The sequence below is a fragment of the Melospiza georgiana genome, chromosome 10 (assembly GCF_028018845.1).
Source record: "Melospiza georgiana isolate bMelGeo1 chromosome 10, bMelGeo1.pri, whole genome shotgun sequence".
Taxonomy (NCBI): Eukaryota; Metazoa; Chordata; class Aves; order Passeriformes; family Passerellidae; genus Melospiza; species Melospiza georgiana.
The window spans coordinates 21,725,793-21,747,983 of NC_080439.1; the positions used below are offsets into that span (position 1 = coordinate 21,725,793).

General features: G+C 53.8%; 3 protein-coding genes across 4 annotated transcripts in view; 2 read left to right on the top strand and 1 right to left on the bottom strand.

Annotated features, from left to right (window-relative positions):
• The window catches only part of KIF1A (kinesin family member 1A), a 37,642-nt gene extending 32,796 nt beyond the window's left edge, over positions 1-4,846 (top strand). Inside the window, 5 exon segments of the mRNA XM_058030793.1 lie at positions 148-272; positions 405-551; positions 655-847; positions 923-1,041; positions 2,046-4,846. Of these exon segments, the coding sequence (XP_057886776.1) occupies positions 148-272; positions 405-551; positions 655-847; positions 923-1,041; positions 2,046-2,088 (627 nt within the window). The 3' untranslated portion in view covers positions 2,089-4,846.
• A 730-nt stretch (positions 4,847-5,576) lies between these two features.
• On the top strand, positions 5,577-17,525 carry ILKAP (ILK associated serine/threonine phosphatase). Of its 2 annotated transcripts, XM_058031442.1 has the most exons (12): positions 5,577-5,664; positions 6,244-6,309; positions 6,706-6,762; positions 7,496-7,624; positions 8,457-8,583; positions 9,840-9,946; positions 10,356-10,449; positions 12,388-12,475; positions 13,766-13,887; positions 15,565-15,684; positions 16,928-17,009; positions 17,278-17,525. In XM_058031442.1, exons 1-12 carry the CDS (start codon positions 5,622-5,624, stop codon positions 17,428-17,430), a joined length of 1,188 nt encoding a protein of 395 aa, XP_057887425.1. In that variant the 5' UTR covers positions 5,577-5,621; the 3' UTR covers positions 17,431-17,525. The 2 variants fall into 2 exon arrangements, with proteins under 2 accessions (XP_057887425.1, XP_057887426.1); XM_058031443.1 differs by lacking the exon at positions 6,244-6,309.
• A 365-nt stretch (positions 17,526-17,890) lies between these two features.
• Positions 17,891-21,903, bottom strand: LOC131087513 (erythroferrone-like). Its single transcript, XM_058031243.1, has 6 exons — positions 21,591-21,903; positions 21,301-21,461; positions 21,102-21,210; positions 20,940-21,030; positions 20,768-20,846; positions 17,891-20,410 (listed from the first exon to the last, which is right to left on the bottom strand). Exons 1-6 carry the CDS (start codon positions 21,901-21,903, stop codon positions 20,141-20,143), a joined length of 1,023 nt encoding a protein of 340 aa, XP_057887226.1. The 3' UTR covers positions 17,891-20,140.
• Between the last annotated feature and the right edge of the window lie 288 nt (positions 21,904-22,191).

Genomic DNA, 22,191 nt, shown 5'->3' on the forward strand with positions numbered 1-22,191 from the left:
CCCAGAACTGGTGGCTCTCAGGACTGTGCCAGGAGAGGATCCTGCCAGTCAGGGGTCTTGCCTCTCCCTGTCTGAGCAGGAGCCTGGTCCTTTGCATGTGCCTGGCTTTGCACAGAAACTCCAGTTCACACCTCCATTACTCCACAGCTGTCTGAAATGTCTGTGACCTTGATGAGAGACCCTTCCATGCCAGCTCTTGGGGTCACCACTCTCACCCCCTCTTCGACCTGCCCATCACTGGTGGAAGGATGTTACAATGCCATGGAGGTCAGGTAAGAAGCTGGCTGGGAAGTTCTGGTGACAAATCCCAAGCAGAGCAGCTGTATCACTGGGACATGGTCCCTGTCTATGGATGTTCCCTAGCCATCACTCTCCCTACATTCCATCCTCTCCTCCTTCCCTAGACCCCCCCAGGTTTCCTCCAGGGCAGAGAGCCCCGATCTGGAGCCTGTGATAGAAGGAGAGCAGAAGAAGTCCCCAGCCCGCCGGCCTGAGGAGGAGAAGGAGCCCCAGCGGTTGCTGGTGCCCGACATCCAGGAGATTCGAGTCAGGTAGGAGCAACTGGGGCAGCCAGCAAGGGGAGCACCTATGGGCAGGGGGACCATGCCCTACCACTGCCACCTCCTCATGGTCTATATCCCACCCCTTCTGCAGTCCCATCGTCTCCAAAAAGGGCTACCTGCACTTCCTGGAGCCTCACACCAATGGGTGGGTGAAACGCTTCGTGGTGGTCCGGCGCCCCTACGTCTACATCTACAACTCGGACAAGGACGCGGTGGAGAGGGCCATACTGAACCTGTCCAAGGCCCAGGTGGAGTACAGTGAGGACCAGCAGGCCATGCTCAAGGTAGGGCACGGGGAGCCAGCCCCACTCTGCACACCCCACTGAGGGAAGCACTAAGCTCTGGCTCTCCCCCCGCAGACCCCGAACACCTTTGCGGTGTGCACCGAGCACCGGGGCATCCTGCTGCAGGCGAGCAGTGACAAGGACATGCACGACTGGCTCTACGCTTTTAACCCTCTCCTGGCTGGATCCATAAGGTACCAGGGGCACCTGGGGGAAGGGGCACGCACAGAAGCCATTGCTGGGGGGGCTGCAGGCTCCCAGTGCTTTCCTGCTACAGCCCCAGCTGGGTGTGGGGAGCATCTCCTGTGCAGAGCTGTGCTGGGACAGGCTTTCAGCTGGCAGAACTTGGACCAGATTAATTTTGAATTCAGCTCATCCACATTTAAATGCTTCAGTCTAGGGCCAGATTCCAGGTGGTACAGAGGTGTTGTCGTGCTGAGCTCAAAGCACGATCCATGCCTGGTGGCAGGGCCTCTGGCCTGTCACTGTTCTTGGGACCATCCCATGGAGTTTTTGAGACTGTTAAGGAAACTTTCCTGTCTCACCATCCCAGAGCCACACTCTGGAGTCACACAGGAGCCACCTGAGCTGGGACTGAGGCCCCTTCACAGCAGGTGGTTCCTTGCTTGACTTCTACACTCACCTCACACACTCAGACAAGGTTTCCTAACTGGCTCAGTCACCAGTTTCCCACAGCAGAGTCTCAGACATCTCGATCCTTTAAATAATTTAATCACGGTGCAATAACAAAATAACAGCTGGAGCCGGGTGCCTCAGAGAAAGGAGCCTGAACAAAGGGAACCCTGGGCTTTTACACCCTCTTAGTCCCTGTGCCCTTCACCTGGCCGTGCCCCAGGTCCCTGTGCCCTTTGTTATGCAAACGCTGGGCAGTTCACGGCTCTGGCCTCAGGCTGCCACCCCTGCAGCTCAAATCGCAGCTGCACACCAAACTACCTGCACTAAATGTTTTCATTCCTCAACAAGACCATCCCATGGACTTCTTGAGATCACCTCAAGTGGCAGGACTAGGAGAATAGGAATAAATGCACAGAACTGTGTGCTCTGGCTAAAGAGACACTAATTCTATGTCCCTCCAGCTCTCTGGATTCAAGTATCAGCCTGGACACTGAGCCTGGGAGTCCACACCTCTCCTTGTCCACATTTTTTAACACCTTTTGTCCCTTGTTTTCCAAATCAGATCCAAGCTGTCCAGAAGGAGAACAGCCCAGATGAGAATCTAACCTGAAAAATACCCTCCACCTCATCCGTCTGCCAACAGGATCAAGATAGCTGATTCTGTCTGAAGACTCCCCATGTTAATATCTGATCTTTCACACCATCTGCTGCCCCAGCTCTCTGCTCCATGGAAGGATGTGTCTTGATTCACAGCTTCACAGGGGAAACTCACTTCTGTTTGTAGCTGCAAAAGCCTGGACCCGCCTGGGCAGGATTCCTTGTGCACGTGCCATCTTCTGCCTGTCCCTCCATGGGTGACCTTCATATCACACCATCTAACGCTCCAAAACAAGGTCCCTGTCAGAGGGGAGGGAGTGAGAAGGGTGGTTTTGGCTAAAAGCTGGTCTTTGATCTAGAGAGATGGGAATGCAGCAAAGCTCAGAGCTGGGAGAGCAGGAGGAATTGCCCTCAGGCGAAGGGAAAGTGGTAATTTAGATGTGGGGTTTCCCTAATTTACCGGTGTTTCTGCAAGAGACAGCAGAGTAAGATCAGGTGTCAGTACTTTAAGATTATATTTATAAAGTATTTATTTCTATTTACATCACAAAAATCCCCTAAGTTGAGTCCTGGCCCCCAGCCAATGCCTCCCCCAGGCAGGGGAGAGCCTTGGTGCTGGGCCTGGGTTCCAGAGATGCCTTCCCAGGACACCCCTGGCTTGTGCCTGGCAGCAGTGCAGCTCTCACCCTCACTCCATGCCTTCCCCAGATATTTGCTTTGCCTTCCCCTACAGCTTAAACTACTTTTCCCCTGAGCAGTGGCCAGACAGCCCACCATGTCTTCCCAAAGAAGGCAATTCCTACCTGTCCCATCTACCTCTGGAAGGGAGGAGCCCACAGTCTGAGCTGGCCAGGGCACCCTGTCCCTGCAGGTGGGTCACTGCACTTTGGAGCTTGGTCCTACTGGAGGGAAAAGGAGAGCTCTGGGTATGGCTCTGTCTGTCACCCCGTGCTGGGCTCCCCTTTCCAACAAAAAGCACTTGGGCCACCTCCCCTATCCCAGCCTGGGACCCCCAGATGTCTCATCCAAAGGGATTTCCCACTCTTAGGGCAGGATGCCAAGGATCCCAACCCTGCAGGGAGTGTGGAGGTTCAGGTGGAATAGGAAAATTCCCCAGGAGCCACGACTAGGAATGACTGTCCCACCCTACAGGATTCTTCTTGCCCTTTCCCAAAAGGGCCTGCACATCCCTTCTTCTCCCAGCAGGATGATGAACTCAAAGCAGATCAAAGGGTGTCAGGGTGGGGATGGGGCTTCTTTTTTTCTGTTGTAGCTGGTGTTTTCTCACTCTTCCTCTGCTGCAGAAGCGAGCACCCACCTCCCCCCACCCTGCCTCCATCAGCATGTTAATCTGGAGGCTTCCTGCACAGGAGGTGTTTTTTGCTGAAAAGACCTTCTTCCTCCAGCCATCACTGCTTCCCACCTCCTCCAGCAGCAGCTCTCCCTCTTCTCCCATCTCTCACCCATGACTAGATGTTTTTGTTCAGGGCTTCCCAAGTGGCCAGCAGCATCTGGCACAGCTCCGTGCTGGAAGCTGAGCATCTTCCTCCGTGCATCTCCCAGGCACCCCCCAGCTCTGCTGTCTCTTGTCCAGCACGGCTGCGCCTTGGCTCTGCCACACCTGCCTGCACTGTCTGTGGGGTGTGATTGTGTGTGTGTGTGTGTGTGGGTGTGTGTGTGTGGGACGTGGTGCTGTCTTCTCGTTACACTCGTGTTGTGGGGGGCACGGACAGGCAGGGACGTGGCAGAGGAGTAGAGGCTTGCACTGGCCCCCTTGCTGCATATCAGGCACCCTTTAGCTTGGGTTTCAGGTGACGGAAAGAGTTTGGGGATTCTTCTTGAGCACATGCTGGTTCTGCCTGGCCTCGCCACAGCTCCTTGGGCATCTTACCCCATTACTACAGCCCAAATCTGCAGTGGGGCTGCTCCTCTCAGCCCAGCTCCCCTGCCCAGGACAACCTCCCCAGCAAACTGGGCTATCTTCCCCTCTGTGATCCTTTTAGACCTGAAAGGGCCAACTTGTGCCCTTTCTGTTTGAAGAGGTGCCAGCCTGGAGGCACAGAGGCTGAGCTGGGGCAAGGCAGGGGCCCAGGCTGCAACATCCTGGCTCCCGTGCTCTGAGCAAGGACTAGTTAGTACCATCCCAGATGTCACTGTAAGAGGCTCAGGGTGGACAAACAGGGAGTAGCTGAGGGGAGGCTCCTCCAGAATGGAGGCAGCTTCTGGCAGAGATGAGACCAGTGTCTGTCAGGGACCAGACACAGGTTCACTGGCCAGGGCTGTGTGGTGCTGCCTGTGCCACAGACAAGACGCAGCCAGCTGAAGGGCACCCTCCAGCCAGAGCCGAGCCATGCCTGAGGCCAGCAAACCTGCAGAGCAGACGGCTCGGCTGGAGGTGGAAGCCGAGGGACTCAGAGCTGCCCGCTGGATGCGGCACACGGGCCGCCTGCCATCTCACAGCAGCGCTCTGCCCGCTCCTCGGCACGGCCCTGGCCCCATCCCCTCGGCAAGGAATGCACACCGGAGCTTCGAGCACGACGAAAGCCCAACGGGAAGGGAAACTGCACAGGGCAGCGGGTGGCACGGAAGGCAGGCGGGCACCGGCGGGCGGGCCGGGGCCAGGGGAGGAGGGAGGCGGCGCTCCCCGCCCTCCGGTTCCCGCCGGCGCTCCCTGCCGTGTGCCAGGGGGGCGGTACTGCGGGTCCTGGCCGTCCGTGCGCACGTGAGGCTTGTTCGGTTCTGAAATAAATGTCGCATTTAACGCAACTCCCGTGCGCTGCTGAGCGTGATCTCTGGGGCTGGCGGGGCGGCGGCAGGGACGGGACGGGACGGGACGGGACGGGACTGGCGCTGAGGGGAGGGGAGCGGAGCGGAGAGGAGCTGAGGGCAGCGGCGCTGAGGGGAGCGGATCTGAAGGGAATGGCGCTGAGGGGAGCGGAGCGGAGGGCAGCGGCGCTCAGGGTGGGCAGTGCCACTGAGGGGAGCGCAGCTGAGGGAACAGAGCGGAGGGCAGCGGCGCTCAAGGCGGGCAGTGCCACTGAGGGCAGCGGAGCTCAAGGCGGGCAGTGCCACTGAGGGGAGCGGCGCTCAGGGCGGGCAGTGCCACTGAGGGGAGCGCAGCTGAGGGAACAGAGCGGAGGGCAGCGGCGCTCAGGGCGGGCAGTGCCACTGAGGGGAGCAGAGCTCAAGGCGGGCAGTGCCGCTGAGGGGAGCGGAGCTGAGGGCGGGCAGCGCCAGTGCCACTGAGGGGAGCGGCGCTCAAGGCGGGCAGTGCCGCTGAGGGGAGCGGAGCTGAGGGCGGGCAGCGCCACCGCCGCTAAGGGGCGCCCCCTCGCGGGCGTGCTCAACACGGCGGGGCAAGGGGCGGGGCTACGGCGCTGACTGACAGCGCGGCCCCGCTTGCGATTGGCGGAGGCGGCGGGCACGCGCCGCTGTGGGCGGGGCCGCGCGGTGTTTCCGCTGCCGGGGGGCGCGGGCCCGTTTCCGGCCCGCCGCGGGTGCGGGTTGGGCCGGCGGCGGCGGGCGGCAGCGAGCGGCGGCCATGGACCTGTTCGGGGACCTGCCCGAGCCCGGCGCCGCCGCGGGTGAGGCCGCGACCCGCTCGGGCCCGCGCTGTCCGTCGGGCCTGCCCGGCCGCGGCCCGTGGGCTCGCTGAGGGGCGGCGGGCCTGCTGCAGTTCGGCCGTGGGCAGCGTGGCTCCGCGCACTGCCGGGCCGCCACAACGGGGAGCGTGAGGGGCGAGGGGGAGCGTGAGGGGACGGGTTAAAAATCACTGGAGAAAATGCCGGGTTTGGTGGGTTTTGTGGTTTTGTTTTCCCTGGGACTCGCCCCATTGCAGTTTATACCGTGTTTTTGCATGTTCTGTGTGAACTGCAGCTCCCCGCGGCTTAGACCACGTTGGAGCCTTGCCTCTCACTGTGCTGCTGAGCTTAGGGGATTGCTAGCAAAAAAAAAAAAAAAACACCAAAAACCTGTTCTCAAGACAAAAGCTCACCTCAGCCCCAGGCAGGTGGTTATTTAGGTTGTGTAGCAGCTGCTAAAATTACAGCTGGAAGTAGGGCTCTCCTGGTTTACCACACGTGTGCTGGCCTGGGGACCGTCCTTCAGAGCAGCTCCCCAGGAATGCCTGCATTGCTTCCTTACTCTGCCCTGGTGCCTTGCAGGGAAAGATGCCCAAAAAGGGCCTCTGCTGTTTGATGATCTCCCACCATCCAGCAGTGCTGACTCAGGTATGGGTGCTCTGTTCCTACCACTAGCTTGGTTTTCTGTGTTTCCTGCATCAGCATCTCTTTCAGATGAAATGTGTGTAAATCCTGTTCTTTGTTAGACAAGAATAAAGACAGCAGGGTTATCAGTGCTGGCATGCAGACCAGCTGCGTCCTGATTGGTTTTTTGTAACCAGGGTGTTATAGATGTTCCACATATATTCTATGAAACATTCCTTAAAAATGTTCCCTGGAGCAAATGCAAAGTCTGGATTTGCCCAACTAGTAATGGAAGTAGAAATTTGGCTCTCTTTGGTAAACTGGCTTAATTTCTTCACCTCAGGAGAGACATAGGCAAAGCATTATTCCCTGAAAGGAACAAAGGTATTTAATTGTTTTTGTCTTCTTTTTGTGCTCCAGGAAAAGAAGGCTCTTTGCTCTTCGATGGTCTCCCACCAGCCAGCAGTGGTGACCCAGGTAAGGAGCTGTGTCCCTCCTCAGCCTCTCTGGGAACAGCCCACAGTGCAGCCTGTGGTGTTGGGACACATAGCAAGTTACCCTGGTGCTTATTTCTCCAGTCCTGACTGGCAATTTGTTGCCCAATTGTTTAAATCAGGATCCTGAATCTTAAAATCAGGCCTGTTCCCAGAAGTACATTCCTGTCTTTTGGGGACCATAGTTGTCTGAAAGCTCCCTGCTGTGGGAGGGAAGTGCCCTGGTGCTCTGCAAGGCTTTATGCATGCAGCCATGTGCTTGCTGTCACCTGGGAGGAGCTGAGATAATTCTCTATACCCATGGGAGCCTAAATCTCCAGAAGGACAAAGCCACAGTTCTGACATCAGGTTTTTGCTTGCTGGCTTTAATTTGTAGCCTTCTAAAAGTATGCATGTTTATAAGTTCCTTTGAATTGTTGTGGGCAGAGATCAGAGAGGAAAATAACAATAATAATAATAATGTAGAAATGTTCCAGCCTGTAGCATTAACTTCCTGAGAAATTAACTTCAAAAAAAAAAAAAAAACAAAACAAAACAAAAAAGCCTGGTAGCTAAGGAATAAAGCCTGTGGGTTGTTCATAGTAACTGTGGTCACTTAATGCTGTGTGAGTCTGCACTCCTGAGTGTGTTTTTGTATAAAATTCCTTGCTGCTGAATTTGTGCAAGTCAAACAGTCCTGGAACACTGGAGCCACCTGCATCCTTGCTTTCTTTCAGCCTCCAGTGCTACTAAGCAAGTCTCATCAGCAGAGAGCCAAGAGAAAGGACAGAAGAGAAAGTCCTTGGAGGAGGAGGAGGAAGAGAAGAATGGCAGGGAAGAACTTGTGGAAAAGAAAGTTTGTAAAGGTTTTCAGACAGTTTGAAAACAAATGTACTCAATTTGTACTTTTGGCGTTGGGCTGAGTAAGTCCAGAACAAAGCTGAGCTTTGGTTTTTCAGTCTGCTTGCCTTTCCAGCTTCTTGCAGGAAACAACAAACTGCTGCAGGGGGCTGTGGCAGCTCCTTGAGCTTCCTGGCTCTGTGTGTCTCCTTCACCTGGGCCTTGTTTCTGTCCCTGCTGGAGCAGCAGGAGCTGGGCAGCAGGCCCTCAGCACTGGCAGGATAAGTGCTTGTGCTGCCCAGAGGGGCATTGGTGTGCACCTTCTGTGAGGCTGGATCCACATCACTTTCTTTTGCCACATCCACAAATCTGTGCTGGCTGCTGAGAGGGGGACAGACAGGCCTGTTACAGACAGAGCCTTTGGCTCCAGTGCCTGTGTTGCAGCTTTGGGAGCAAGATGTGTTCAGGGGTACAAAGGAAAGGACATGTCCTGGGTGCTTCACACCTGGGTTTCCAGTCCTTAGTGCACTCTTTAAAGCTGGGCTTTGTTAAGCTGCAGGTCCCTGTCCCCTGCCCCTGTTTTAGAGTCCTGCCCAATGCCCAGCAGTCCTGCTTGGCTGCAGCTGCCTGCCAGAATGAGGGCAGGCTGCTTTTAGAGCTGCTGGCCTTGGGAGCACATAAAATCCATGTCACAAAGTGAACATGTCCTGCTCAGCAGCAGAGCGTTTGTTGCAGTACGAGGGCTGCGCTGCCAGGACAAGGGCTCTGAAAGCTGAGAACTTCTGGTTTTAGCCTGAGCTGAGGGGACAGAGGAGTTTGATTTGCATGTGTGTGTGTGTCTGCTTTGTTCCCCTTTAGGATCAGTGGGCATTCTTGGCCTGAAGGGTTACGTGGCAGAGAGGAAGGGTGAGAGGGAAGACATGCAGGATGCACACGTCATCCTAAACGACATCACCGAGGAGTGCCGGCCTCTGCCCTCCCAAATGTGAGTGAGCCCAGGGGCCAGAGCAGCCATCCTGGGGCTGAGGGAGCCCCAGCTTGCTTCAGCTAAACCCAGGGGATGATCCCTTCTGCTTGGAACAGCTGGTGCTCTTGTCTGCCTCTTGTGGTGCATGGTTTGGGCTTGTTATGGGACACCTGGGGTGAAGCATCAGCTAGCTGTGTTCCCAGGCAGTTCACAGGGCTGCTGTGTGCAAACACCCCCCTTGGAGGGGTGCTTAGTGGATTCAGTCACTGGCTTTAGGAGCACCATGAGGGCTTGATAACTCTGGATGCTGATCCTGTATTACCCAAATGTAGGTGGGTGTGTAAAATTAAAATAATGAGGGCCTGATAACTCTGGATGCTGATCCTGTATTACCCAAATGTAGGTGGGTGTGTAAAATTAAAATAATGAGGGCCTGATAACACTGGGTGTTGATCCTGTATTACCCAAATGTAAGTGGGTATATAAAGTTAAAATAATGAGCCCCATGAGGGCCTGATAACTCTGGATGCTGATCCTGTATTACCCAAATGTAGGTGGGTATATAAAATTAAAATAATGAGCACCATGAGGGCCTGATAACTCTGGATGCTGATCCTGTATTACCCAAATGTAAGTGGATATATAAAATTAAAATAATGAGCACCATGAGGGCCTGATAACTCTGGATGCTGATCCTGTATTACCCAAATGTAGGTGGGTGTGTAAAATTAAAATAATGAGGGCCTGATAACACTGGGTCTTGATCCTGTATTACCCAAATGTAAGTGGGTATGTAAAATGAAAGAAATGTGCTCAAGCATCACCCTGATACTGGATTTTGCTTCTGAGCTAGTATTGTCCCAAGAGGTTTGTGTTCTGAGAGATCCAAGTTTTTTTGTCTGTAGCATTGTTAGAACAAGCTTAGGCATGGAAGGGACTGTAGGATTGGCTAAACTGATGTCTGTGATGCCTGGAGAGTTGCAGTATCCTTGAGGTAAAATGCTTATCTACTTTTATGCCAACCTGTAAACCCTTTAGCCCTTCATTTTCTTGAGAAGTGGAAAATTACAAGAAAGTTTTCAGCTGAGTGTTACAACACATCAACCATGTAAATGCTGAATATATGAGCTCAGACACCTGCTGCCTTCTGTGCCTTGGGGTGCAGGATTTCTGGAGTGGCTGGCACAGGGCAGGGTGGTTTGGAGAGGGATGTTCTTGTTCCCATTCCCTGTGGCCTTTCTCAGCTCCTCCTGCTGCCTTTGGTTCCCTCACAGCACACGTGTCTCGTACTTCGCTGTTTTTGACGGCCACGGCGGGGTGCGAGCCTCCAAATTTGCAGCACAGAATCTGCACCAAAACCTGATCAAGAAATTTCCTAAAGGTGAGAGGGGTGGAATAAGGGCTGTATGACAACCATCACCTTTTCTGCCTTGGCACTTATTACCACAGGGCTTGCAAGACTGCTGTGTCTGCTGGGCAAGAGGGCTGGAAGCCTTTTGCCCACAAGGGTGCAAGTAGCCAACTGTGACTCACTAAACAAGTGTGGGATGTGCTGTTGCCAGTTTTGGCATCCAATATGAAAATCCTCCTGTGGTGGAGAGGTTTATGTCATAAACTCTCCACATACACTACTGCATGGATTTCTGGTAGGGTAAGCCCAGGCTGTGCCACAACTGCTCTGTAGGGTCCAAGAGATGCACTGCCTGACTGAATGTTGGATGAGCAAAGGGACAGACTAGGATAGATCAGATATGTTTCACTTGGAGCTTAGTTGCTGTTTTCTCTGACAGGTGAGGTGGCCAGCGTGGAGAAAACTGTGAAGAGATGCCTTTTGGACACCTTCAAACACACAGATGAGGAGTTTCTAAAGCAGGCATCCAGCCAGTAAGTACAAATGCTTTCTGTTAATTGTATTTCTTAGTGTGCATTCTGAGGTCTGAGTTGTGAGCAGGGCAGAGGAAACCTTCCTTGTGTCATTCCTGTGCTTTGGCAAAACTCCACACAGCTCCACTGTGCCAGGCTGTGCCTCTGCCAGCTGAGAACTGGATCATGGCATGTTCCACCCTTACTCTGTGGTAAGTGCTCTGTAGGATCCCTTAGACTGAAATGTTTCTACAAAGGAAGGAAGCAAAACAGGTTCAAGGACCACCTCTGTCCTTAATAGGGACAATCCTGTGTCAAAAGATCTACACCTCCCAATGTAAATTTAAATCTTGCTTTCTTCAACTCTTTAGAAAATCTTTATCAGGATTGTTTGATTTCTATTTAAAGACTTGCCATGTTGCTGAAGGGACTTGTCCTGTGCTGCCTGAGGTGGGATCTCTCTGTTGATGGCTTCAGTGTGTGGCAGGAGGGGCTCTGTAGAGGCCACTGAGCTTTCTTTAGAGCTCTGCTTGTCAGGCTGGAACACATCCCTGAGGCAGCTTTTAATGCCCTGTGTTGAAAGACCTACATCTCCCAGTGTAAATTTAAATCTTGCTTTCTTCAACTCTTTAGAAAACAGAGATGTTATGAAGAATGTCCCTCTGTGGGGTAAATGCCAGCCTGCCAAGCACCCTTCTCTCAGTGTCTGCTGAGCTGACACCCCAAATGTGTGGACTAGGGAAGATACAGATTGCATTTCAAACACAGTCACTTTGTTACCAGTCCTTCACACACATCTGGTTTGGGATTTTTATTGTTTCACAATGACACCTCTCTCACAGATGGAGACACTGCTGGTGCATTTGATTCCCTGAAACTTCCAATTCTAAGTAAATTGTAAACTGGCTCAGTCTCTTAAGCCTAATCAAACAACAAGTTTGACCAGGCAAAAGAAGGATGCTTTCTTGAGTCTGTCAAGAACTGTCAGTAGTGTCTTTCTCAAACCAGCCTCTGGTCAGAAACATGACTTATGATAAAGGATTGCTAGCAATAGCTGTATTGATGGTGAAATGAATCATGTTCATGCAGCCACACCTTCAAAGTAAGGAAAAACTGGGTGAAATATGTCTAGAAATCAGTCTCTCAGTGAAGAATAGCATCATAGCCATGCTTTTTTGTGGACAGGGCTAGTCTGGCAGCTGTAATCTAAGAAATGCTTCTCATTTTACCTAGAGCTCTAGAGATAAAAGCTTAACTACAGGAAGTGAAACAGGAGGAGAGCAACTGAGCAAGTGGTCATGCTGCTGCTGAGGTGGGGTGGGGAGGGCTGAGGTGGAGCAGGGAACAGGGACACTGTGAGAAAAGGAGGAAAGTGTAAGCAAAAAAGAAGGAATTTCTGCTGTAGAGTTTTGCTGCAAAGAAGCAGCTTCCCAAGGAGGAGTGTGGGGTTTTTGTTTGCTCGTGATGCTGTAGCTTTTGGGCAGCCATCAGGGCTGAGCCTGGTCTGCTCACACACGAGGTTTCCTGGGAGCTGAGTGTCAGGAGGAGTTGGTGTGGGAGCTGTGGTTGGCAGCATTTGCCCCAGCTGGGCATGGACTGTGCATTCATTTACCCAGTGAGGTGGTGGAGTCATCATCCCTTGAAGAGTTCAAAAAAATACTGGATGTGGCACTTGCTGCCATGATCTAGTTGAACAGTTAGAACATCGGCTGGACTTGATGATCTCATAGGTCTCTTCCAGTCTTGAACTTCTGTGATTCTGTGATTCAGAATCTGCAGTGTGTGTAGCTTCTCTGTCCCTCTCCAGTTTGCTGTTTGTCACCAACCTGAGCTGCTGGCAGGCAGCTGCTGTGGGCTTGTGCCACCTGATTGCTGGACACTCTTTGAGTCCCCAGGAACACTCTGTAACTTCTTAAGTGTTGTTTTTCCCTTGAGCAATCTCATTTCTGTTCCTTTCAGGAAGCCAGCATGGAAGGATGGCTCCACAGCCACTTGTGTCCTGGCTGTTGACAATATTCTCTACATAGCCAACCTCGGGGACAGCCGGGTAAGCAGAATGGAGACCCCTGGTGGCATCTTCATTCTGCCCAGAGCTATGTGGGGGTCTTGTTTGTTTGTTTGGGATGTCTGAGTTGTCATGAGCTACTCAACTGTTCCCACAAAGTATCTTGGTTTGGGTGGGTACAGAGTATTTCTGTGTTGTCTCCCATAGTGTAAAGCAGTGGTGTGTGAAAGCTCTCTCTTGCTGGTGTTAAATATCTCACAGTGTCAAGAAGAGAATATTTGAATATTTCAGTTGGAAGGAGCTTAGGACAATCACCTGGTCCAGCTGCTTGACCAGTTCAGGGCTGCCCTAAAGTTTCACCACTGCTCAAATGCCTCTTGAATACAGTCTGGGGCATCAGCCATCTCTGCTGGGAGCCTGGTGCAGTATTTGATTATGTGCTCTATAAAGAAACACTTCCTAATGTCCAGCCTGAGCCTCCCCTGGCCCTGCTCTGAGAGCAGCATTCCCATGAGATCAGCACTTCCCTCTCCATGCCTCCTCTTCAGGAAGCTGCAGAGGGGATGAGGCTGTCCCTCAGCCTCCCTCTCTGAGAGCAGACAAACCCAGAGCCCTCAGCCTCCTCTCTAAATCAGACAAACCCAGAGCCCTCAGCCTCCCTCTCTCAAATCAGACAAACCCAGAGCCCTCAGCCTCCTCTCAAAGCAGACAAACCCAGAGCCCTCAGCCTCCCTCTCTCAAATCAGACAAACCCAGAGCCCTCAGCCTCCTCTCTAAGCAGACAAGCCCAGAGCCCTCAGCCCCCTCCCAGGTCACCTCCCAGCCCCAGCCTGGGTCTCCTCCTCTGGGCACACTCAAGCCCCTTCCCCATCTCTGACCCTGGAGCTCTCTGGGTGAGGCTGCCCAGAGCTGAGCACAGCCAGGCCCTGCCCTCTCCTGTGTCGGTGTCCCCAGGATGCCACCTGCCCTCCTGGCCATGGTTCCTGCTCAGCTGCTGCCCCAGCACCCCCAGACCCTTCCAGGGCTGCTCCCCAGCCTCTCCTCTCCCAGCTCAGCCTCGTGCTCAGCCTTGCTCCCCCTGGGTGCAGAGCCCTCTGCAAGGTCTCATCACTCCCAAGAGCCCACAGCACTGCCAGTGTGGTATCACCAGCAAACGTGGCAATGCTGCATTCAACTCCTGCATCCAGATCAGTGATAAAATCACTGAGGCAGCACCTCCTGCGTAGGAATGAGCCCTGAGAGTCACCCCTGGCCTCCAGTCAGTGCAGTGTGGGGCTGTCTCCAGAAGCTGCAGCTGGGCTGTTGTTTGATGGGGGTGTTTTGTCAGCACAGGCCGTTCTGTGTCGGTACAACGAGGAGAGCCAGAAGCACACAGCCCTGAGCCTCAGCAAGGAGCACAACCCCACCCAGTACGAGGAGAGGATGCGGATACAGAAAGCTGGGGGAAATGTCAGGTGAGTGCCTGGGGTGTGAATGAGCTGATCTAAATCCCAGCCTGATTTGGGGCTTGAGCATTGAGATTTTGAAGCTCTCTGAGCACAGTATGCATCCTAGTTGGAATATACCTGAGGCCTGTAAGGATTCAGTTACTGGGGTTGGTTGGTGGTTCCCAGAGCCTTAAGAGGCCAGGGCAGGACCCCTGTGAGAGCCTGGCAGTGGGATACCAGCATAGGCAGGCTTAAGCTTGACCTACAGATTTGGATCTACAGAGCTGGATTGGATTGTTGAGGAAGCTGCTGCTTTCTGCACACTGTGGTGCTGAACAGAACCCATCTCCTTGCAGCATGACTCCTCTGTCCTTGTCCTCTGAGAGGGGGCATGGTTTGAGAGAGCACAGAAAGCCCTCAATGTCCATTGGTGTTCTCCCCTGGGGTTACTGTATGCACTGAGCCTCTCTGCGTTAGGAGGGAGTTTTCTAGAGCCAAAATGTGATTATCTTAATGTTCCTGTGCAAAAAGGAGTTCATGGCTGTTTGGGGAGCGGGTGCCAAACACAACAACTGTGTCCTATTTCCGTGGCTAGGTTCTCTCTCTTCTTTGAGGGCTGTTTCTTGATTTAGTGGCATTTTCACAAAGAAAGGATTCAGTGCAGGTGAAGTATCTTCATGCCTGTGGAAGCAAAATGCAGCCAGGCTGGAGAGGGGTGGGCTCAGTTCTGTTACACTGCACTGGAGCGCTTTGTTCCCCTTATCTCTGGGGAGCACATGCTGCCACTTGCACTCTGCACTGATCTCTCTTTGCACGTGGCAAAGAGATGGCCCAGTGTCTGTTAGCTCCTTTCAGAACTGGTCCCTGACTGCCTGGGAGCCTCTCCCTCTGCTTGCACTTCAATATTTTGGGCCCAGGAGATAAGCCACAAAGTGTGTGAGTGTCAGATCTCTTCTCCATGACATGCCTTGCTTCTGGCTTTTATCTCAAGCGGGGCTGCTTGGACTATGAGATGAATGAGCTTTGTGTATTCTCAGAGAGCACAGAAGAGCCTTTTTGGGGAGAAGATGCTTTATTGTTGGATAGGTGAAGTGTGGGAAGCTGTTCTCTATGGAGCTGGGTTAGTTAAAAAAGCTTGACAACCCAGAGGTGTTTCCTGAGGGGTGATGTAATGTGGGTTTCACATAAACTGCATGCTGCAATCAGTGTTACTAAAGTGGTCAGGAGCTGAACATGTTGTGTTTTTCACTCCTGGGAGCTGCCTGCAGCTGGGCCAGTCTGTAGGGGTTGGTGTCCTCAGAGGGGCTGCTGACTCACACCTCTTGCCTCTGCCACTCTGCTTCTAGTGAAGAGCAGTTTGCTGGATATCTTGCCAAAAAATAATCTCTATTCAAACTATGCCACTGGGAGTTCAGCTCACATATAATTTTACTGCCCCAGTTTGCTAGGCTAAGCAGGATTTGAGTTAGGGCAGGGTGACAGAGAACAGCCTTTAAGTCTCCTGACTTTATTTCCTCCTCAGCTGTTTCCCAGAGCTTCACACAAACACACAGAAAGGCAAGGGGACTTTGAAGGGAAGATTTGAGCTTGCTGGGGAAGTGGGTCATTATTTGTACAAGCAGATGGGTGCACCATGTCCCCAGCAGGCAGTGCAGTGGAATGCACACGTGGGGAGGGCTCTGAGTGCTTTCTCTCCTCGTGCAGGGACGGCAGAGTGCTGGGAGTGCTGGAGGTCTCGCGCTCCATCGGGGACGGGCAGTACAAGCGCTGTGGTGTCATCTCTGTGCCCGACATCAAACGCTGCCAGCTCACACACAATGACAGGTAACGGGTGCCCTGGCACGGGGGGGGCTGTCCCAGCCCTGCTTGCTCTGCTCTGAGAGCCAAGGCACTTCAGGCTGATCCCTCCAGAATCAGAGGATGTTCTTACTGCTGCTGTCTCTCTGCTTCTGTTCCTGGTTAGGACAGTGGGATAACCTGCTGCTCTGCCCAGATGCTGTGAATGCTCCTCTGGAGGAGCCAGCCTCATAGCAATAGCATGCACAGGCCTTAGATGTCCTCTGAGCTCTGATTAAGCTCACAAATCAGTATTCAAGCAGGTAGTTGAGGCTTGAGTTCTCTTGGGTCTCCATCCTGTCCAGGAGTTGTTTTTAGCAGCTGTGGTGGCAATAAAGACTTTTGCCTTCATCTGTGATATTTGAAGATTTGAGATACTTTTCCATGATATGATTGGCAACAACAAATTGCAGTGAGCTTTTGTGTCAGTATGGCCCTGCAGACTCTCAGAGGTGAGTGTAACCCAGTACTGCTGCTTTTTCTGGGATTAGAGCTCCATATCAAGTGATCCACTGAAATATTTCTAAAGATACTCGTGAGTATCATGCACTGAAGTGATGTCTTCAGAGGCATGTGCAGACTGACCACTTCTGTAGGTTTGTTTAGTTTTCCTTGTCCTGGGGACTCTGGTTAGGGCTCCTGGTTAATACAATTCCCTGTGCAGGCAGGGAGTGCACAGCAGGCTGCCTCCCCATCCTAAGGGGGGTGCTGCCCTTGCCTTGGGCTTTGTATCTCCTCAACCTTCTGCAGCCTGTGGCAGTATTTTGTGTCAAGTTTTCTGCTCACAGTTGTGTCACGTACTTCTCTTTTTGAATTTGCATGTTTAAATTACCACATGCCTCAGGAGTCTAGAAATGTAAAGTGAAACAGCTTTGTTTCTGTATTTCCTTGCATTAGCTGCTTCACAGGGAAAATACATGAATGAAAAGGACTCAGAGGAAAGAAGCAGTTCTTAGAGAAACAGTGGAGATGTGATCAGGATAATATGATCTTGCCAGTGTTGTAGCACAGCCAGGATGTCCTGATCAAGGTCTTACATTTGTTGCCTGGCTCTTTGCCCTGTATTTTGAATTGCCATGAACAGTAGCTCCCAAGGGATTTTCAGATGAGCTTTCACAGCATCTTCCCTTTGGATCTGAGCATGGATGTTCATAAAATAGATTGGAGTGATTTTGTTGTAGCTGAGGAGCCAAAAATTCAGCCTTGGAATCTGTCTCCGCTTGATTTCCAGGTTCATTCTGATAGCGTGTGATGGCCTCTTTAAAGTGTTTACACCAGAAGAAGCTGTGAACTTCATTGTGTCCTGCCTGGAGGTGAGGAGAAGGTGGCATGTGGGGGCTGGGTTTGTCACTGCACAGGGCACAAAATGAACTGCCAGAGTGCCCTCTAGTTATCCCCTAGGCTGTGTGCATTTGTTCTGCTTCCCAATGTTTGGAAAACACAACCCCACCGTCGCAGGAGGCAGCAGGGGGGAAACTGGGATAAAGCAAAGTACATCTTAATGCAGCTAAAACATACAAGATCACAATACAAGCCAATCCCAGCTTTGCTGGGAGCAGTGAGGTTGCTCTGTCCCTACAGGATAAGAATATCCAGACGAGAGAGGGGAGGCTGGAGGCCGACGCTCGCTACGAGGCCGCGTGTAACAGGCTGGCCAGCAAGGCCGTGCAGCGCGGCTCGGCCGACAACGTCACCGTCATGCTGGTCAGGATCGAGCACCGAGGGGGCTGCTGAGCCAGGGGAGAGCTCTGTGTGCATGCTGTGTGCCTGCAGGAGGCTGGCTCCTGCTGCGTGCTCTCCAGTGTAAATAAAGATGGGTTTTTTTCTAATATTGGTCGTGACGGTGTTCGCAGGGGTCTCAGATCCTCGTGTCTTTCCTCATCCTGACTCCATGGTTTGGAAGGCTTGATTTATTATTTTATTATATATGTTATATTAAAACTATGCTAAAAGAATAGAAGAAAGGGTTTAATCAGAAGGCTGGCTAAGAATAGAAAAGGAATGGAATGATAACAAAGGCTGGTGTCTTGGACAGAGAGTCTGAGCCAGCTGACTGTGATGGGCCATTAATTAGAAACAACCACAAGAGAACAATCACAGATGCACCTGTTGCATTCCACAGCAGCAGATAACCATTGTTTGCATTTTGTTCCTGAGGCCTCCCAGCTTCTCAGGAGGAAAAATCCTAAGGAAAGGATTTTTCAGAAAATGTGTCTGTGACAGTTGATGTTGCTCTAGAGCACAACACCAAGCAAAAGCAAAGCACCAAGGCTCCATCAGAAGGGTGCATAAGAGAGATTTATTACAGCAGCATGTTGCTTTTATAGTTTGTCAAGATATTTACATTTACTTAACAGACACATTCACTGCCCATTGGTCATAAGAAAGAAACAAAGTTCTCAATAGGTGAACAAGGAGCCCCTTCATTTTGTGAGCCAGCTAAAGTCTGTATCTTTTAACATTCTCTCCTCCATTGTGTCACCATGGTCACAGCCTTGGTGTCTTCCTCGAGAGAGATACAAGGCTTTCCTTATCTTTAGGAAGCCTTTGCTGGCTCACAAGAAGAACACAAAATGCCTTTCCTACAGGGTTATCTCAGTGCTAGGGTTGAATGTCTCTGCAAATGCAGTGAATTCCCTGGACAGGGGTGCTGCCAGGACGGATCTGGGGCCATCAGCTCTGCCAGCTTTTTATTGGGACAGTTCTGCTGTCCACATCCTTGAGCTTTGTGCAAGACCCTGGGAGAGTGGAGTTCCAGGACTCACACAGGCTGTACCATACAGACTGTGAAATCCAGTTTGGGATGTGATATGTGCTGTCCTTCACACTGGGTAGGAAACCTGGCTCTGAAGCTGGGCTGTGAGGTTGCCTGCAGCTGAGGGACACAAACAGCCCTTGCAGGACAGCAGCATACCTGCCCTGTGCTTGCAGGAGTTTTACCCCAAAGTTGGTATGGAAAAAGTGGCTGGAATTTGCCCCTGATGTTTTTTGGAAGAAGTGTTTTCACCAAATGGGCTTGGTGAAAAGGCAGCTGAGCTGCAGGCAGGCTCTGTGCTTGTCTGTGCTATCTGAGGAGAAGGCATCTCAGGTTTTAGGTACTAATTAGTGTCTGGTGTCTCATCCTGTCTCAGTGCCTCTGCCAGCTGTTGCTGCAGTCAGTGTGCTGTTTTCCAGAGAAAATTTGGCCTAAGACCAAGTGACAGAATGAAAGCTAAATGGATTGGGCTACCTAAGCCCTGAAGTTTCCAATTTCCCACCCTGTGTGTGAGGGGGCTGAGGGCTGTGCATTGTGGTTGCCTCCTTGCTCTGTTGAGGCCCAGCTGCAGTCCCAGGGAAGGGGACAAGGGCAGGGTGGTGCAGGAGCTTCCCTGGCTCCTTTCTGTTTTCTGTATCCCTGGAACTTTGGGATTTGTCCCAGCTCCTGGGCTGTTTGGGACAGGGGGCTTGGCCATCTCCTGTTTCTGCTCCAGCAGTAGTGAGTTACACTTCATGGGCTTAGTCTGAGGGTGCACCCTGACTCTCTGCATCTCCTGCAGAGCACTGGGGAAGGAAGTGGCCCTCTGGCACAGATTTTGGGTAGTGCTGGTGAATCCTCTGCCAGCTTGTTCTGCTCCCAGCCATTCCTGTGTATTTTGATGTGAGGCTGCAGTGCAGGATGAGCTGAGAGGGGATGCCTTTGTTAGCAGCACACTCTCCTGTTTTCTGCTCTTGAAAGGCAAATTTGGAGAGCCCAGACAGAGCAGCATGGAGTTGCTTCTCTTCTGTTTGTGGCAAAATGAACCCTGATGGCAAATTTCAGAAAGGCAATTTGCTTTCCCTTCTCAGCTGCCCCTTTTTCCAGACCCAAACACCCCTACCCATGAACTGCTGCATTAACAGCTCCTTCAGCAGGCTCCTCAAGGAGATGCAGCCCGGGGAGAAGGGCAGGGACATCCATGGAGAAGGTGGGGCTGTTAGCTGAGGCTATCTTGCAGTGCTGCTGGCACCACTTGCCCAGTCCTGAGCACTACTGGGAAATGAGGTGCTCACCCTTCCTGGTGCTGCCCTGGCTGGGTCACGCAGGCTGTGCCCTGCTGAGCTATCACAGCCACAGCACAGAGCTGGGCTCTATCTGGGCTGCCACAGCCAGGGAGTGCCTGCTCTGCAACGCCAAGGGCAGGAATTTGCTTTAATCCAACGTGTGGCACTGTTGGGACTTTGCTTTGATGATTGGTGTGAGGGATGTTGGCTCCAGCAAAGCCCCTGCTCACACACTGCAGGGGCTAAAGCAATGCAGAATCTGGCCTGGGCTGCCGAGACTGAGTCTGGGCAGGGAAGGGAAGTGCACCAAGGAAAATAATGGACATGTGGGGCTTTGTACCATCACGGTGGGAGCTGAGCCCTGGGCAGCCATCTGCTGCCACTGCCAGCAGTGTTTCCCAAGATAAACTTCTAGGCCTAGCCTTTAGGTAAAAGTGAATGCCTTTAGGTCCTGCTCAGGCTGCTTTATTACTATCATCATCATCATCATCATCACCTTCGTGATCTTTTGTCCATCTTCAGCATGAGCAGTATCAGACCAGACTGCAGCTCCCTGCATGAGCAAATGCTCTTCCTTGGGCTTGGTGCTGAGCCGGGGAGGCACAGTGGTGGCTGGCAGAGGGAAGAAGGGTCTGGCTGCTCCTGGCACAAGTTCAGCGTGGTCCAGCCTCTTCACACTCCCAGCAGCACAGCACTGAAATCGGAGCCACTTTGAACGGTGAGGGGAGAGCCTGCCGTGTTGTCCACAAAAACAGAGGCATGCTGCCCAGCCTGGGGGGAGAGAGGGGTTAGCAGGGCCAGGACACCTCCCCTGGGCACCAGGCATGGCCTGGCAGGGCCAGGGAGAGAGCTCTCCCTGCACACAGCAACCAGGAGCTGGAGGAGCTGCCCCTGCCCTTCCTTACGGGAAAAGAGCAGCACAAGCTTTAGGGCAGCCCAGCCACAGTCTGTGCCCTAGCAGAGCTCTGCCCTGGCTGTCTCTGGGACCGGATGCCCAGCCCTGGGCTGAGGCCATGGAAGGCACCTTCCTGCCCAGCCCTGTCCCACTCACCTGCAGGTAAAGGGTGCCTGTGACAGAGATGGTGAAAAGCTCCCCGCTGCTCTCCAGCTGGGATACGCTCTCCAGATGGCTGCAGAAGAGCGAGGGCAGTGATGGGAGGAGCAGCCCCTCCTTTCCCAGCGATGCTGGGCTCCTCCCTGGCCCTGGCCCTGCCCTGTGGTACCTGTTGTGCTGGCAGCGGGACTGCACACAGATCAGCACCCGCAGGCGGCTCCCGCGGCATCCCTGCCTCTTCCTCCGCGGCTCCCTGCGCGCTGGGACAGAGCGGGGAGTGAGGCCAGCCCGGCGTGCCCCGGCAGCACCGCGGCGCTGTCGGAGGGCTCACCGATGTGCAGCGTGCTGCTGAAGGTGTAGAATCCCGCAAGGGGGGCTGTGTACTGCCCGCTGGTCAGGTTCAGCCCCGGGCCACGCTGGAACATCTCCTCCCTCTCAGGCTGGCGTGGGGAATGGCTGAGTTAGAGGAGGAGTCCCTGTGCCAGGGGGGTGCCCCTGCAGACAGGGAAAGGGGCAGGATGGGCACTCACAATGTAGAACTGCCCCAGCTCCAGCCACGTCTTCTGCTCCACAGCGAGGTCTGCACGCGTTTGGCAATGGAAGGCTGCTTCCACACGACGCTGGGCGCTGCCTTCGCTGCTCTCCTCCTCCTTAGACCCTTCCCCAGCTGTTCTGCACACCTTTGCCGTGCCTGACCCCGAACCCCACCGGAGTGTGACATTAGCAAGGGAACCTTCACTTCTCCTGGCTCTGCTGCCCAGCCCAGCTTCGCCTTGTCCGGCTGTCCCCACAGCTCCCGCCCTGTGTCCCCAGCCGGTACCTCTGAGCAGGAGCTGCAGCTCCCTCAGCAGCTCCTCGGGCACGGCCGGGCCAGCCCCGGCTCCCGCGGTTGATTTCCCAGGGGTGCCGGGGCCCGCTGGGGCCGTGAGAGCCGCGGAGCCGCCGCGGCCGCGCTCGCCGCTGCTCCTCCCGGGGCTCCCGGCCAGCAGCATCCAGGCCTGCCGGGGATCCACGCGGGCCGCGCCGGGCTCCCCATGCTCCGGGGCCAGCGGCCGCTCCCGGGCTGCCCGCGGCGCTTCGGTGCCGGTGCCGGCGGCGCAGAGCAGCGCCAGGCACAGCTCCGGCAGCCGCATCCCGCCGCCGCCACCGAGGGCGGCCCGGCCCCGCCTCGGGCCCGCCTCAGCCCTCGGGCCCGCCCCGCCGGGAAATGCTCCCGTGGGCCCAGGGAGGTCCCGCCCCGGCCCGGGGCTCCTCAGCGCCTCGGAGACACCGAACAAGCGCAGGGGGAGCAGCTGGGCCGTCCTGCGGGGCTGGCTGCGGGCCCAGCCGGTGGAGAAACCTCAGCTTGTGCTGGCCCATCCCTCTGGCACTGGTACCGCCGGAGATGGGCTGGGGCAGGAGTGACCGCAGCAGCTTCACCA

What these genes read in the sequence shown, in the direction of transcription:
- LOC131087513 (XM_058031243.1), bottom strand. Translation starts at nt 21,903, where the DNA reads ATGCGGCTGCCGGAGCTGTGCCTGGCGCTGCTCTGCGCCGCCGGCACC. An exon ending in CAGCAGCACGCTGCACATCG is followed by an intron (nt 21,031 to 21,101) that starts GTGAGCCCTCCG and finishes GCTCTGTCCCAG; the next exon opens with CGCGCAGGGAGCCGCGGAGG. An exon ending in CAGGCACCCTTTACCTGCAG is followed by an intron (nt 20,411 to 20,767) that starts GTGAGTGGGACA and finishes CTCCGATTTCAG; the next exon opens with TGCTGTGCTGCTGGGAGTGT.
- ILKAP (XM_058031442.1), top strand. Translation starts at nt 5,622, where the DNA reads ATGGACCTGTTCGGGGACCTGCCCGAGCCCGGCGCCGCCGCGG. An exon ending in ATCCAGCAGTGCTGACTCAG is followed by an intron (nt 6,310 to 6,705) that starts GTATGGGTGCTC and finishes TTTGTGCTCCAG; the next exon opens with GAAAAGAAGGCTCTTTGCTC. An exon ending in CAGCTCACACACAATGACAG is followed by an intron (nt 15,685 to 16,927) that starts GTAACGGGTGCC and finishes CTTGATTTCCAG; the next exon opens with GTTCATTCTGATAGCGTGTG.